Here is a 17,739-nt window from a genome sequence, read left to right on the forward strand (position 1 = left end):
GCCCTGGAGGAGAGTAGGCTTTCTGGCGCTCCCACCACTCTCTCAGGCACTCTCGGGGGGGACGACCCGGGCACAGCGCGGCTGGGGGCAGGTCTCAAGGCCAGGAGTCCTCCGGGCTCCCAGGTTCACGTGCACTGGGGGAGGAGGGGCGGAGGAAAAGGAGAGCTCGAGCGGGGAGCGCAGGATACCTAAGGAGAGCGCGGGCCGCGCCCGGTACACCTACAACCCCGCGGCCAGCCGCCGCCCGGGAGCGACTTCCTCCTTGGGGGCCGGCGCGCGGGGCGGGGCGGGGCGGGGTGGGGCGGGGCGGGAGACGCCCCCGCCGGGCTGGGCCCCGGGCCGCCCCAATGAGATTCGGTGCCGGGCCGCGACTATGCCCAGTCCCGGCGCCGCGGAGGAGGTGGGCGGCCGGGGCGGCGGCGGCGCTGCGCGCGCCAAGGGGAAGCCGAGCCTGCCAAGCTGGCGCCCGGCGGGGCCATGGTGGCCGGCGCCCGCGGCGGCTGCGCGCAGGCAGGGGCTGCTCGGCGCGGCCTCCTGGCCCTGCTGCTCGCTGTCTCCGCGCCGCTCTGGCTGCAGGCGGAGGAGCTGGGTGAGTGGAGCGCGTCCGGCGGGCGGCGCACTGGGCCTGGAGGGGACCGCGCGCGGGAGGAGGTCTGGGTCGCAGCCTGCGCCCTGCGGAGTCCGGCTTTCTCTGGCCGATGGCGGCTCGAGTGTAAAATAAGTTAACTGCGTTCCGTTCGCTCCCCACCAGACTCCTTCCTTCGCCCCCAGACAAGAGGACCACCTTGGCACCTCCCCACTTTCTCCGCAGCCCCGCTCACTTAGTTTCCAGACTTCCTTCCTGAAGTGACATGGCCCAGGGGTCGCGAGCTGACGACCCCAGCCTTAGGGGAGAGTCCTATGCGGGGAGGCCCCTCTTAAGCCTCCTTTTGACAGAGCTGCCCGGCATTTGGGCGGCCGGGCCCTCCCGGTCGCCTCGCTTCCCTGCGCGGCTGGAGTCGTAGCGTGTGAGTTTGTGGTTTGCACGGATGGTCGGGAAGCGTTTCCCTGAGGTTCCCCTGGGAAGCCGGCAGTCCCACCGCGCCTCCTGTCACGAGTGAGCTGCTTGCTCTCCGACTTGTGAACCCTGTGGCTCGGCTCCTTCTTGGGTGTTGGAGCCAGTCGACTCCCGACCAGGCTGATCTTTCTCTGGACCTGGTCCTTGGCTTCAAGTTGGACCTAATTAGCCCACAACCGAATTTACTGCGGCATAGCCACCAGGTGAGAGCAGTAAGCCGTTTTACCAGCTGTAGGCAAATCCTTGTAATTTAGTTCTTTATGGATCGCAAGGGGCAGCTTTCTGCGGATTTTTTCAGTTCTTGTTTCCCTCCTCCCTTACTTTTGACCCTCTACGACTGAGGTTACTTAATGGCAGTGCATCTAGCCAGAATATTTTGACTGCCCCCGTGCCCCCGCCCCGTGTTTTCTAATGAGACAAGAATCAAAACTAAGCCAAGTGCTGGCATTTTTTTTCACTGAACCATGTATTCCCGGTCTGAAACATTGGTACTCAAGATGTTGGTAGTGGTTCCTAAGTTTGCGTACATACCGATTTGTTAGGAAAGAAAAAAAAGCTAAAGTTTAGACAGACTGTATCTTGGCACGGTAGCGGAATCCTAGGAATATGGTAAAATATAAATATGTATGCTTTTATTTAAAATGTACGATTTTGATCATGGGTGTTTTAAGCACTTAAATGTTTCTCAGGTCATTGTTTGAAGAGGCACCTTCAATACTGTACATCTATGAATAGATCCAACAAGGTGTCGCTGTACTAATCTGACCAAAGCTGTCACCTATCTTTCCAAATGAAGTTTTAGATGTTATATGGCATCCAGGCTGTTAACTTTATAGAGCAGTTCTCTGGGAAGACGTGTGATTGCTTAGATTCTTAGAGCTTCAAATTTGAGACTTTACGGCACATGATTGATGGAAGAAGATGTCATGTTTCGGTGAAGCATCCCATATATTTAGGATGTTAAAAGAACCAATCGCAAAAGAAGTAAAACAGATTTGGCACATTTACTGAAAAAAATCTACGAACTCGAGTTCTGATACCTCATGAGTGAAGAGGCATAATCAGTGTTTTTTGAGTATTTCTCACGTCTGTGATTTTCCCAATTAGCCCTTGGTCACTTATTTTTCAAGTTTTAATAAATTTAAGCATGCAAACCCATTTTAGGTTTTGAAATATGCTACTGGATATACAGTTGGATGGTGGTCATCAGTGATATTAGTGCTCTCAATGTTTAGAAGGCAAGAGGGTAGCCTTAGCATAACAGTCTGGTTTTGGTGAGAAGATACCATCTACTACATTTTACCTCCATTGTCCTTGTCAGCTTAGTCTGCTGCTTCGTGGCTCCCCAGCCTACGTGATCACTGCTCTCCCCAGGAGCTTTATAAAGCCCCAGACCCATACTGTGAATCACACCATCCAATGGGTGGGGCCTGAGAATACGAGATTTTAAAAAGTTCCCACAGGTAATTCTGATTCAAATCAGCTTTGAGATGGTGGAAACATCTGATAATGTTAGGGTTATGGTAAAGTGCTACTGCTGTCTGTGTCATAGACAATTTAATATTAGACTTTTATTCATTGTGTTATGTTTCGGGAAGCAAATGTGATACATTAATCTGAATATTTGTAAGCCTAGTCAATTAAATCATTCAAAATTTTAAAGTCAGAGTCTGGTAACCCCTGAAGCTATACTAGTTCCTTTTTAAGGCTGCTACTTGCCTATGTGGTATTTTTGCTCAATTTATTTTTGTTTAAAAAAGGTCCAGGGCTTCCCTGGTGGCGCAGTGGTTGAGAGTCTGCCTGCCGATGCAGGGGACACGGGTTCGTGCCCCGGTCCGGGAAGATCCCACATGCCGCGGAGCGGCTGGGCCCGTGAGCCATGGCCGCTGAGCCTGCGCGTCTGGAGCCTGTGCTCCGCAACGGGAGAGGCCACAACAGTGAGAGTCCCGCGTACCGCAAAAAAAAAAAAAAAAAAAAAAAAAGGTCCATTCTTCCTGTATTCATAGCCGGCCAGACCCCAGGCATTAGGGCACGATGAGCAGAATATGGGCTGATTTTAGCTCCTTCTTGCACCTCTGGATCCACTTAACTAAAGTTAGATATTTACACAGATTGTTTCACATGATTTTGACTTTACATAATATCACATGTAAATTGATCATTAGCATTGATTCGATTTGTATAAATCCATAGGCTTGGGCTTAGATCTTATTCCCTCGATTATAAGTTTTGTGGAATAAAATACCCTTAATTCATGCGAGGAATTTGTGCTAACTAAAAATCCCTGATTCTTTCTTCACCAAAATATTTGGAAATGGATATTAAAAATTTCCTCCTTCTAATTTAAGTATTAGGAGAATAAAAATAAGCAGTTAATCTCTGAGGAAACTTCTAAGCGTAGAATTAGACACAGAAAAATGGATTAAAAAATTCTGCCCAACTCTAACTTTTTACTTTCGGAAGTTCTGTTTTTAAGCCATCACTCCTTTATATTTGGTTCAACAGGGAACAGCTGATGTCTGATGTTTGGGGTGAGTGGCTTTTTAAAAAGTAGTCACAAGTTTGTTCTGGCACCTTCTGCATCAGTGCTTGCCCTCACCCCAGATTTTCCTTCATCTTGAAGGCCTGCGATTCGGTCAGCCTGGGAGACTGTAAGTTCCTGAGGGCAGCCACTGGATTGTCTTTATCTTCATAGCACCTGACCAATAAATGTTTCTTGAGTTGAACTGAACAATCTTTTTGTATTAGGAGATATTTTCAAATTATGTCCTAATTAGTGGAAACTAAGTAATAGTCTACTGAAGTTCTTTATAAAGGTACATCTGGTACTTCCACTAATTAACTTTGTTTAGCAAGCCCAGCTCTCTTGGCATGCTTATTTCTATATGTCAGGATGCCTTTTAAAGGCAAGTGCAGCAGAAAGAAGGGAACGTGGCCAGCAGAACAATATGTACCATGTCTTTTGGCTCTATTAGATGTAATTTGTAACTAACACTCTGAAACATGAAGTTATACCATATACAGTATTACAGGGGAAAAAAAGTTGTGCTAAAGGATTCATTAAACACATCAAAGGATGTTATTAAAGCAGGAGTTGAACTCTGAATAGTGTCTCAAACTGTACTTATTAACTTTTCATAAGTTGAACCGTTTCACCTTCAGGTACTGGAACAGACTTGAAAATCATATAAAAAACCACAACTTGGAAATAAGCAAGACATTTGACATTTATAAGAAACCATGTTTGTATTTTTAAGATGCAAGGGGAGATTAATTACAGCGTTTAGTGAAGGTTTTAGTCATGTTAAGGCAGGGGTGGGGTGAGGGCTTGTTAAGGGAAATACTTCCTATAGAGTTTTGCACTTACTGCCATGCGTGTCCTAAAGCATAAAGGCAACTCTGTGCCTATTAGAGCGACCAGTTGCTTTGAATTTGTAAGGAGATAATACATGGTACCTATTGGAATTGCATTTAGCACAAAGAACTCAATAAATGCCAGCTCTCTTCCTAATTATTACCTAATTATTACCTAATTACCTAATTATTACACTCTTCCTAATTATTACCTAATTATTACTCTTAATTTGACAAATATGGGGACCCCTTTATTCTGCCTCCCCGACTGCCTCTCGGACCTCATTCTCTACCACACTTCCCCGCATCCCCAGGCATACTGACTTTCTTGCTGTTTCTCAGTGGTATCAGGAACCCTTCTACCTCAGCCTTCGCATGTGCTGTTCCCTCTGCCTGGAACAGGTTTACCCCAAATGTCCACGTGACTCCCTTCGCCTTCGATCTTTGTTCAAATATTGCCTTCACAGGGAGAATGGCCCTAACCACCTGGAACCCTCTCGCCTTCCCCAGAACTCCACATTCCCCCTCCCTGCTTGCAGTTTTCTCTAGGGCATTTACCACCTTCCAACAGAGTCTATAATTTATACTTTTCTTTCTTGTCTGTCTCCCCATTGTGAGAAGTTAAGGTCCATGAGAAGCTATGTGCCTTGAACAGTGGCCAGCACATGATGGGTGCTCAGTGAGGATGGGGGGAGAAGGCAATGAAAACACGGCTCCTGCCCTGTTGTTAAAGACTCAGCAGCGCTGACTCTAGTTGAGAATCACAACCGGAACAAGACAAAGTAATGAAGTTGTATGTCTAATCCAAGTGTTGTTTGTAAATAAAAAGTCTGAAAATATGGATTTAAAATAGAGGAACTCATTCTGGTATATTCAAAGTCTGGCATTGAAGATGAAAGGAAAAATATTGCCAGACTTTCAGATTCTTTTTCCTTAGACTACGGAGTAATTTTGCCTTTTTGCAACTGAAGAGTTGTGTTGATATCATCTTCCAGATGTTCATTCTCTGCTTTGTATATAAAATTTTAAAAAATAGTTTTTTGTCTTGGGGGTGCAGGAATGGGAGAGACTTAACTGATGAGGAAAAAAAACACATGGTGATTTTTAACCCAGTGTGGAAATAAATTCTAACTATGACCCCTAGTATGCTGGATCCGGAACCAGCTGCCAAACTTGCCTTTCAGTGGCAGTTGAAGAGGATAGGGTTTGTTTTTTTTTGGGGGGGGATGGGAGGAAAATAGAAGGAAAGTCTAAGCTTCGTGAGAGCAAAATGAAACAGAGCTTTTTTATTCACCACCAGCACCGGTTATAGTGCCTGGCTGATAACAGGCTCCAGATAACTATTTCCTGAGTCGGTGCATGAATGCTTGTGGCTGAGGTTTGAGAGAATGAGGTGAAGGGTAGTAGTCGCTAAAGTGTTTTAAACAGAAATTGCATACATGACTATTGATGTCTTTAGACACACCGTACATGTATTCAAGAAAATAACTAAATTCAACTCTGAAAAGAGTTGGGAATCTCAGACTCCTTTCCAGGTAATACCAGCAAAGCTGCCATAAGTTAGGTGCTGGCCATCTTGAAAATAGAGGAGCAGGTGGTCTTTGGTTCCCTAAGATCTGTAGGTGCTTATACATTGAGGGCAGCAGGGCCCTGCTTTACCTTGAAGATCACTTTGGGACAATGTTTAGGCATTTGTGACATTAGCACTGTGTTGAGCCATATAGTCCTGTATGCCTTGACTGTTTAATGCCATTTCTGTTTAATCTGTTAATCTAGTTTTCATAAACTATCTCCTTGCGTGTTCTAATACCCCATATTTGCAGAAATGTCTTGTCTTATATTGATATATGCTTACATATGGTCATTTTAATTTTATATGGCTCCATTTCATGACTGAGAGTGTTTAGTGAATGTACCTAGAGGTTGTGTGTAAATGATTTTTTTGGAGCACTCTTTTTTTTTTTTTGGCTGCATTGGGTCTTTGTTGCTGCGCACGGGCTTTCTCTAGTTGCGGCGAGCGGGGGCTACTCTTTGTTGCGGTGCGCGGACTTCTCAGTGCGGTGGCTTGTTTTGTTGTGGAGCACTGGGCTCTAGGCACGTGGGCTTCAGTAGTTGTGGCACATGGGCTCAGTAGTTGTGGCTCGCAGGCTCTAGAGCAGAGGCTCAGTAGTTGTGGCGCACGGGCTTAGTTGCTCCACGGCATGTGGGATCTTCCCGGACCAGGGCTCGAACCCGTGTCTCCTGCATTGGCAGGCGGATTCTTAACCACTGCGCCACCAGGGAAGCCCAGCACGCTATTCTTGAAAAAAGAAAAAGGGAAAAAAAAACCTTTATTTCACTATTATTTCTGGCAGAGATCAGAAGTCCAGTTAAATTCAAAGTGCCAGTGCATAAAATTTCCTACAGGGAAGGTGGTAAACATCTTAGTGGGTCTCACTTAATTTTTAACAGGCTGAGTGGATTTAATTCAGCTTTTTTTTATTGCTTCACAAAAGCAGATTGAAATGTGGTTGATTTCAGTCCGAAGGAGGAAACTTTTGTGACTTAATAGCCCATGGGCCCGCTGGGACATGAGAGCTGTTTATTGAATTGCTCCCACTCCAAGGAGTTTAGAATGGAGGCAGCTTATTGTGAGAATTACACGGACCAAGATTTGCCTTTTTTCCCCCTAGAAAGCCCCTGCTTTGCCAAGAGTCTAAAATAGAAGATAGCTAACTCCACAGATAGAGAAATGGTGCTGTACCTGCTGTTAGTGCTAACTCAAAAGGGTCTAAAACTCTTTGAGACCCTCTTGCCTTTTGGGTAGGAAATTCTTTTTCCGCCCATCTTTCTTCTTCCTTTTCCTTTTTCATCCTCTTTGCTACAGTTACTGTGCTATATTATTAAGATCTTAACAAACACACTGCTTTTCCCCTGAGATATTTAAAATATGTTGAAGACTTCATGGCATTTCTCCCCTAATATCTAATAATCAAGTCATATTTCCCCAGTTAACCTTAACATGTCTTTTGGCTATTGGTTTGTTCAAACAAAGTCCACACATGGCAGTTAGTTATTACGTCTCTTTAAGTCACTTTTGATCTACCACTGATCCCCACCCACATACATTTTATTTTCCTGCAAGGAAGTCAGATTCAATTGTCTGGTGACACAGCTCACATCCTAAATTGACTTACTGCTTCTGAGTGGTGTGTCTTTCTTTTACGTGCACCATCCCCTAAAGTATAAACCTGAATTAGACCTACAGGTTTGATTAGATTCAGGCTAAGGGTTTTTGGTAAAAGTACCTCAAGGTGCCATGTACTGCTAATTGTGTCACAACAAGATGCATAATTATTATTGTTATTATTCTTGCCCCCCATTTCAGTGATGTTGAGAATGATCAGTGACTTCAGGAAGTGACAACTCAATCCACCCTTTATAAAGTTGCCTTTTCCTATATGACCTGGAAGTGGTCTATGGGATGATAGTCTCTCGCTCCCTCAGACTACTCTTCCCCATCAACATTTCACTCAGTGGTTGAAGCATCTATTGATCATTGTTGTCTGCCCAATCAGATACATTTTATGTAAATAACATTTTAAAACCTTACCTTCATATATATATTTTTTATCAGGTGGTTTTTTGGTTTTTGGGGTTTTTTTTTTTTTCGCATCTAATTGAATTGAATTGAATCCCAACAATTCTGAGAGCTGCTGAAGGAACTGAGATTCAGAGAGAGTGAATCATTTACCCCAGGCGCATTCACTTTATGTGCCTAAAGAGGGGCTCAGGTGCACGTCCTACAATTCTAAATGCCTTATGATGGTCTTCTGCCCCTCATCTTAAAGGGGCGCTCATCCAGATAAGATCAAGTTCAAGAAAAGAAGCCTTGGAGGAACACAATTTCAGGGGGTTATTTATGCAACAAAGTTTTAAATTAATAGCCTTTGGCTTCTCTTAGAGATGATTACACTTGCTACAGAAATATTAAGACTTTTAAAACTCCCTGTTAGTAGCTATTGTGCTTTAATCCACTGTGACACATTTAGCAGTGCAGAATACAGAATGTGCAAAGGCTATACAATTTTCAGGACCATGCAATGTGATATAAAATTTATGATTTATTTATTTTTCTCTCAACTCTTATGTTTCATACCTCATTCAGTGAATGATAAAATGCCATCTCCTTCCCAACTGAGATTTGTTTTCTGGTTAGTCAACATTGATTGCTTTTTCCTTACATGTGGTACGTACATGTATGTTCCCGCAAACCTTCTCATCCTATTTCTTTGTGTATTTTTCATTCTGTGCTCAGATAATTCCTAAATTGACGCTCTTGTCCAGGTGTCAGAAACGTCACTCTGGCTTAAATATAGATCCTGAAATTTATTATTTTCTGTCCTGGATGTATAAATGAAATCGAGAGTAAAAATGTGTCAGAGAATTGAAAATATAGATGTGTTCCAGTTTTAGGAATAGATATTAAAGTAAAACCATACAAAACTGGTATCTCAAGGATTTTTCATTTTTAAGAAAATTCACTGCAAGATCCCTCCTAATAATGAGGGCCCTTTAGTCTCCTGCTACTCAGGGTATATCTTAAAAAGACTAGCAGAAGAGTCATCACCAAGAGACTTTTGGACATGCAGAAATCTCAGACCCTGCACATTAGCAAGATCCCCGGGTGGCTGCTATACCCACTGAAGTTTGAGAAGGAACACTTGAACCTACTCACCCTTCATTTACAGAGCAGCTTTTAGGAGCTCCGTTGGTGCGAAGCAAAGAGAACAGCCTTTGTGGGAAGTAAACTAGCTGCCTCTCAGACTATTCCTTTAACAGGCTAGTAAAAAGCACTTACTTAAATGATTAAAAACACAGCGTGGTGGGGCTTCCCTGGTGGCGCAGTGGTTGAGAGCCCGCCTGCCGATGCAGGGGACACGGGTTCGTGCCCCGGTCTGGGAAGATCCCACATGCTGCGGAGCGGCTGGGCCTGTGAGCCATGGCCGCTGAGCCTGCGCAACCGGAGCCTGTGCTCTGCAACGGGAGAGGCCACAACAGTGAGAGGCCCGCGTACCGCAAAGAAAAAAAAACAAAACAGAAGAGTGGAATTCCTCATAAGTTTTACAAGAAACCCTGAATTAAATATGGCTCTCTTCCTCGTGTTCAATTTCAAGACCAAAAGAGTAGGACTATAAATAAATAATCGTAATGTGTGTTTTAATGCCGTTTGTGCTGGCATTAAAACCCTGGTAGTGTGATCTTGGGCAGTTTCTGAAATCTCTCTGCTCAGTGTCCTCACTTCTGAAATGAGTGACTTCAGCAATTGCCACCTCAGTGCTTGAGTTTCATGGTGTCTGGAGTCAGACAGGTGAGGTTCAGATGCCAGCTCCGCCACCAGGGCTGATTACTCAGCTTCTCAGAGCCTCAACTTCTTCACACATAGAGCAAGGACAATAGGAAGGACATGTGGTAAAGAAAGGGTGCTGTGGGCTTCTTGGGCTGTATTGGAAATGTCCTGTCTTATAAGCTATGGGGTATATACTTGGATGTTTGAGATAGTACTCTTTATACACAGCTATCTGTATGTCCACATGTGTGTATGAAATGTTTCATAATTTTTAAAAAGGAAACTAATAATATCCATCAAATATGATTGTCCTGGAGATTAAATAAGATAATATAAAGTCCCTTAGAACACTCAGTATCTGTCACCTTTTACAATAAATGGTTGGTTAGTTAGTAAGAGCACTTTCACAATTAATTTTATGATTTTTTCCTGTTCCAATAACTTTTTGGTTCTTATTAATTTAAAAAAATCTGTCAAAGTGAAAATATCTGTGTATATGAGGGAGCAAGAGAGAAACATTTAAAGTTTTACTTTTAAAAAAAATTTATTGAAGTATAGTTGATTTACAATGTTGTGTTAATTTCTGCTGTACAGCAAAGTGATTCGGTTATATATATATATATACATTCTTTTTCATATTCTTTTCATTATGGTTTATCACAAGATATTGAATATAGTTCCCTGTGCTTTACAGTAGGACCTTGTTGTTTATCCACAGTTTTAACTTCTAAAACTCAGATGAACTTTGTACTTGGTAATGTTGGAATTTTTGGACGCCAAGAGAAAAGTCAACATCCAGTTACACATATGTGAATATTGGTGATATGCATATTTAACATGGAACCAAGGTTAGAAAATACAGCACATTGTAGAGACAGGAAGGATTGCTCGCATTTATCCTCAGCTTCAGCAGTTGCAACGTAGACATGACATCAACATCCTGACATTATTAATAAATGTCAGCAGCCACTTTTCTCCAACTTCCGTATCCTGAGCATCTATTCAACAGGGATAACAGTCATCTTAGACTTGTTTTGCTTTACAAACAAGGGGTTTGTTTTGTTTTGTTTTACATTTTTATCTGTGAAATTAGGACACTTCTCTCAAACAACGTGTCCAGTTCGTTGCCAGTTCCCCTTGTAACTTAAGCACTTGTAAGTTAATAACAACAGTGGCAAGTCTTGCTTTTGAATATCAGTGACAGGTTACAATTTCAGTGTCCATTTTTTAGAGCTCTAAAGACCGAAATCCACCTCTCCACATCTGATCTTTGATCCCAGAAGCCCTGTTTTGGGATATCTCTGTGCACACCCCTTTTGTGAGCCCAGCCCAGGAGTTGGCCAGTGTGTCCCACAGAACACTGCTCCCAGGAGATGCCCATTGAGCATGCATCCTCCTTTGAAGTTTCACATGCACTGCAAGGGCTTTGAGATGTCCTGTGGTGAAGAAAAAGGCGGGATTCTGGAAGCTTATTTGCCTTTTTTGGCAACAAGGGTGTGATCTCTTTGTAAGCCTTCTAAGGACTGAGGGATCCAGTGCCTATTTTGAGAGATGCTGAGCTAGCAGCTAGTGGCCCTAGATAAATCTGGGGGAATGAATTCTGGTTAGACTTCCCAGCAGTTTTGAGCACTTAACACACACAGCCTCATTCATCTTTACCACACCCAGTTTTGGGTGGCCATTTTGAAGATGGGGAAGATTGATACAAAATAGGTAACTTCTTAGAATCGTAGAGCCAATGAGTGATGGAATTTGGAAGAAGTCAGCTAATTCAAAGCAATATTCTTGATACTTTAATATGTGTAGTACTTTTATTTTTATTTTATTTTATTTTATTTTTTGCGGTACATGGGCCTCTCACTGTTGTGGCCTCTCCCGTTGCGGAGCACAGGCTCCGGACGCACAGGCTCAGCAGCCATGGCTCACGGGCCTAGCCGCTCTGCGGCATGTGGGATCTTCCCGGACCGGGGCACGAACCCGTGTCCCCTGCATCGGCAGGCGGACTCTCAACCACTGCACCACCAGGGAAGCCCATGTAGTATTTTTAAAATAGAAATACAGTAGTTAAAATGTATTGAATCTCACTGTATGCTAGCCTCTATGCTCAGTGCTTTACTAGCATTATATTATTTAATGCTCCTGTGAGTTGAGCACTATCATTATCTCTGTATTACAGATGATGAATTGACGATTAGAGAGGTAAAGGGACTCACCCAAGCCCACCCAGCTCCCAAAGACACAGGAACCCAGTGTCATAACCATTGTGCACTGTCACCTCCCAAGTATATGGAAATAGTTTATGAAGTTAGAAGCCGACATGTGTGCAACCCTCTTCCCCCACATCCACAGCCCTTTCAGTGATCGTTTTTCCTTTTCATAGACTGGAGAGTGACCAAGAACTATAGAGTTTTCACTGATTTTACTTATAGCACATTAAAGAATAGCATTAAACTAGGTTTGAGATTTTTATCTCCATTGGGCATAAATGATGCTTTTTAATATGTTAATATTAAAATTATTGATGTCTTTGCACACTGATGGAAATAGTCTCTCATTATGTAGGGACTCTTGGATAGGACCTCTTGAAATGATTTGTTTAATTTTCATGCATTCAAATTGATTTAAGTGACTTTTTTAGCTGATAGGAAACACTGTTGTAGCATCTATTTTATACACAGTGAGAATAAGGTTTAAAGAGATTCTAAGTTTTTCAGAAGTTGATCATGTGCTTCTAGTCTATAGCTGTGACTATTATCCATTTTCCTTTCAGGAAGACTAAAGATTTTGAATAATTGAAGTTTTACCATCATAACTTCTGTTTTACTCGTTTTATTCTCACATAGAATAAAAAGGCTCTCCTGCCCTTGTGCTTCCATTCCTTTCCAGGCAGTGAAAAAGTTAAGCGCAACTTAACTTTTGTGCTTTTGAGAAGAACAACATTTATAAGAGAGGATGGCTGACAGTGAAATTAGTAATAGCTTGGGAAAGCTGTTCGCCTTACCATCAGACAAAGAGCTCTGTAATAATTGCAAGCTCCCTTTTGTGGTTGAAAAGATTGTAGTCATCGAGAGCTCACTTGATCTCAGAAATGGGAAGAAATTTTCTCACACCCACACATGGGTAATGGTGTATGTGTTGAGACCTGTTGTAACTTGAATATTAGGAAGAGCAAGGATACAACTGTAATGAAATCATGTTTCTAGAAGTGGTTTCACTCGTGATATTTTAGAGCACTATTTTCCAAATTGCAGCTTGTGACCCATTTGTAGGCAGTCAGTTCATCTGGCACAGCCAGCACACTTTTAACTTAAAAATGAAATGGGATAGAGCAGAAAATATCACAGTGCATTACAGATAATAAAAAGTATTGGGCTTCCCTGGTCGCGCAGTGGTTGAGAGTCCGCCTGCCGATGCAGGGGACATGGATTCGTGCCCCGGTCTGGGAAGATCCCACATGCCGCGGAGCGTCTAGGACCGTGAGCCGTGGCCACTGAGCCTGCGCGCCCAGAGCCTGTGCTCTGCAACGGGAGAGGCCACAACAGTGAGAGGCCCGCGTACCGCAAAAAAAAAAAAAAAAAAAAGTATTATAACATTAGATTTTTGTTTGTTATTTATGTGGCAGTATGCATGTGTGCTTGCTTAGGTTGTGATGAGTAATCTATATTCTAACTATGGGTCTTCAACAAGTTTGAAGGTTGCTGTCTTGTTCTGTGGACTAGTTAATAATTAATCTTAAATATATTTTTGTACTAGTTGTTTTACTTCAAATAATTTTCCAAGTGCAATTAAGTTAAAAAAAATTTTCAAAGCCTAAATCATTCTTTGTAGTATTGCAAAACTTAGTCCATATCAAATATATCTTAATTTCACTTTGCTGTTAGTGGAATGTGACTACTTATCAAAGGGAAGTAGTCTTTTAAGGAAGTTATTGTTTTCCTTTCTTAATGGCTGGAATTTGAGTAGACTAAATAAATGGTTGACTCGTGTAGACAAGCATCTGGGGATTTGTTTTAAGCTTATTTAGAAAATACCTTGTATATCCATACTTCCTAAATAGCTGATGTAAAAGTCTGAAAGATAAATGCATATCCATTCATTTCAGGCATTTGGGGGAACAGATAATGAGTCCATTGGACCTGTCACTTTACTCTCAGGAATTACTTGTTAACTTACATCTCTCTCCCCTTGACTGTGATCTCCTTCAAATGGGAACTACATTATCCTAAATTCCGAGCTGTTTGTTGAGTAAGTTTTTAATGCCAGTTTGGGTATGTTGGTTTAGAGACTTCTTCCCATCTGCATACCTTAAGACCAATGCTGAAAGTAGCCTTTAATGTTACAAAGCACATTAGGTGGATTTGGTAGTTTTAATTATATTATTTTTCTGGTTTATGTATAATGTATTCATACTGTAGAACATTTAGAAAACTAATATAAATAACATGGAAATCAATTCTAATCCCACACCATAAAAATATACAGTTTAAACCTTTTTTCCTTCATATCTATGTATGTGGTCTATATTCTGTTTTAAAATTAAATCGTTTTCTAAAACATGGCCTTAACTTTTCCTTAATATCAATCTGCTTGGAGGTGTCATAGTCTGACTCTTTTCTAATTTAGATTGTTTCCAAATGCTCAGAATTAAAATGCTTAACTTTGGGGTAGAGATCACTTGGGGAGTTATAAAACATTAATGAGTACTTGCAGCTTTTTCCAAAATCTAAACTTCCTCCATCCAGTTTAATTTCTGTAAGTTGTTTTGAGGAGGTGGTGGGTCAGTCTCACAAACCAGCTATGGCTCCGAGCAAACCCCAGGGTTTAGGCCCATCGTGGACCCTTCAACTGTTCTACAAGGGGAGAAGCTTCCAGTGTGAGGAGAGGAGGAAATGATACACAGTTTAGTCATCATGTGCTTTGGCAATTAAATTACAGTTCAAAGGAAGAAGACGATAAATGCTGCGTGGTAGCCACTTGTGAAGAGTAGACAAGTTCCCTGTGGCCAAACTTCCTCCAGTCCCCTTCTTCCCATGGTCCCCCCTTGGTGGTAGGTGGTGACAGTTCAGTGTCCCTGTCGCCTCCCACTACTGCGTCACCGCGGCTCACTGCCCTTGAGTCCTCCCAACACCATGTGGAGCTTAACCGTAAAACCAAGATTGTATTTTTTTGCCTTCAAGATTGACCTTTATTTCTTTTCATTTTAATTAAAAAACAAAAACCAAAAAACCTGGGAACCCTCATCATCCAGCTATGGTAACCATCAACATTTCCCCGTCTTTTTTACTTATTTTCCTCTCTCCCTTTTTTGCTGAAGTATTTTATGGCAAATCCCAGACCACATGTCGTCATGTCATTTCAGCCCTACATATGTCAGTAGGCATCCCTAAAAGTAAAGACATTTTCTCACATAACCTCAATACCATTATCACACCTAAAAAAGTGAATAATACTCCCCTGATATTATTTAATACCCCAATATCTTTTTTAAAATTAGCATTGGTATTTATTACTGTAAATATATTGCATTTGAAAATCCACCTTTTTTTAAATTGAGGTATAGTTGATTTACAATGTTTCAGGTGTACAGCAAAGTGATTGTTATATATTCTCTTTCAAATTCTTTTCCATTATAGGTTATTACAAGATATTGAATATAATTCCCTGTGCTATACAGTACGACCTTGTTGTTTATCTGTTTTATATATAGTAGTGTGTATCTGATAATCCCAAACCCCTAATTTATCCCTCCCCCACCACCTTCCCCTTTGGTAACCATAAGTTTGTTTTCTATGTTTGTGAGTTTATTTCTGTTCTGTAAATAAGTTCATAGGTATCATTTTTTTAGCTTCCACATGTAAGTGATACCATATAGTATTTGTCTTTGGCTTCACTTAGTATGATAATCTCTAGGTCCATCCATGGTGCTGCAAATGGCATTATTTACTTATTTTTTATGACAAGTGATATTCCATTATATATATGTTTACATACACACACCACATCTTCTTTATCCATTCATGTGTTGATGGACATTTAAGTTGCTTCCATGTCTTGGTTATTGTAAACAGTGCTGCTGTGAACATTGGGGTGCCTGTGTCTTTTTGAACTAGCATTCTCGTGTTTTCAGGATGTATGCCCAGGACTGGGATTACTGGATTATGTGGTAACTCTATTTTTAGTTTTTTGAGGAACCTCCATACTCTTCTCCATAGTGGCTGTACCAATTTACATTCCCACCAACAATGTAGGAGGGTTCCCTTTTCTCCACACTATCTCCAGCATTTATTATTTGTAGACTTTATAATGATGGCCATTCTGACAGGTGTTAGGTGGTACCTCATTGTAGTTTTGATTTGTATTTCTCTAATAATTAGCTAAGTTGAGCATATTTGCATGTGCCTGTTGTCCATCTATATGTCTTCTTTGGAGAAATGTCTATTTAGGTCTTCTGCCCATTTTTTGACTGGGCTGCTTTTTTGTTTGTTTGTTTGTTTTGATATTGAGCTGTATAAACTGTTTGTATATTTTGAAAATTAAACCCTTGTGGGTCACATCATTTGCAAATATTTTCTCCCATTCCGTAGGTTGTCTTTTCATTTTGTTGATGGTCTCCTTTGCTGTGCAAAAGCTTTTTAGTTTAAGTAGGTACCATTTGTCTATTTTTGCCTTTGTTTCCATTACTCTAAGAGATGGATCAAAAAAAATATTACTGCAATTTATGTCAAAGAATGTTCTACCTATGTTTTCCTCTAGGAGTGGTCTTACATTTAGGTCTTTAATCCAATTTGAGTTTATTTTTGTATACGGTGTTAGAGAATGTTCTAATTTCATTCTTTTACATGTAGCTGTCCAGTTTTCCCAGTACCACTTATTGAAGAGACTGTCTTTTCTGCATTGTATATTCCTGCCTCTTTTGTCATAGATTAATTGACCATAAGTGTGTGGGTTTATTTCTGGGCTTTCTATCCTGTTCCATTAATCTATGTGTCTGTTTTTGTGCCAGTAACATACTGTTTTGATTACTGTAGCATTTTAATATAGTCTGAAGTCAGGGAGTGTGATTCCTCCAGCTCCATACTTATTTCTTAGGATTGTTTTGGCTATTCAGAGTCTTTGGTGTTTTAAAATTTTAAACATACAAATTTTTTGTTCCAGTTCTGTGAAAAATGCTACTGGTAATTTGATAGGGATTGCACTGAATCTGTAGATTGCCCCCAGTTATCTTTTTAAAATGGTTTTGTAAGATTGTTTTTTCAAGTCATGGTCCAAATAAGATTCATGTGGTTGTTGTGGTGTTTAAGTTTCCTTTAATCTAAAATACACACTTTTTTTTTTTACACACACACACTGTATTTTATTTTTACAAGAGATAAATAAACTGACACCAAGCATTGTAAATGGATGACCACAACAAAAGCAACAATAATTGCAATTACCAAACACGAAACACACTCATACTATGTCATAATATTGACATTCAGTCCAGTAATGCTCCACTGTAACAGCTCCTTTACTTTGCAGTGAAAATTGATTTGTATATTTTTTGCCTCTGAGTCCTTGTGGGATTTAGTTTTTTATTCAAACAAAAAGTCACAAAAATTATAATCATCCTCCTCAGTTCACTCAGTCCCATGTAATTAATTTTTTTTATCTTGATCTTTTGTTAGCACTTTTATGAATTCATCAGTTTTCCATTAGAGTTCTGAAAATGCTTATTCATTCAGTTCAGCAGTATAATCAGTTACCAGAAACCTGTACTTGTCAGAGTCTTTTCCATGAATTCCTTGAAGATGAAACCCTTTTATAGGAACATTTTTGCAAAAGCATCAGAGTACACCCAGAACTGTCTGTAAATGACAAAAGACTTAAAAATGACCACGGTTAAAGATTTGATGAAAGTTCATAATGATGCAATTGATAAGGAAATTTAGTTATTTCTGAGATATACATTTTAAAGTAATAACTAGAATTATGACTTATAACATTATACCAGATCGTA

The 17,739-nt window shown here is 41.1% G+C and overlaps 1 protein-coding gene across 1 annotated transcript in view; it reads left to right on the forward strand.

Moving 5' to 3' along the window:
• Positions 1–378: 378 nt before the first annotated feature.
• The window catches only part of DCBLD1 (discoidin, CUB and LCCL domain containing 1), a 72,079-nt gene continuing 54,718 nt past the window's right edge, over positions 379–17,739 (forward strand). Inside the window, exon 1 of the mRNA XM_081251572.1 lies at positions 379–589. Within this exon, the coding sequence (XP_081107698.1) occupies positions 478–589 (112 nt within the window). The 5' untranslated portion in view covers positions 379–477. The remainder of the gene's footprint in view (positions 590–17,739) is intronic.

This window comes from Mesoplodon bidens (assembly GCF_964165515.1).
Source record: "Mesoplodon bidens genome assembly, chromosome: 12".
NCBI lineage: Eukaryota > Metazoa > Chordata > Mammalia > Artiodactyla > Ziphiidae > Mesoplodon > Mesoplodon bidens.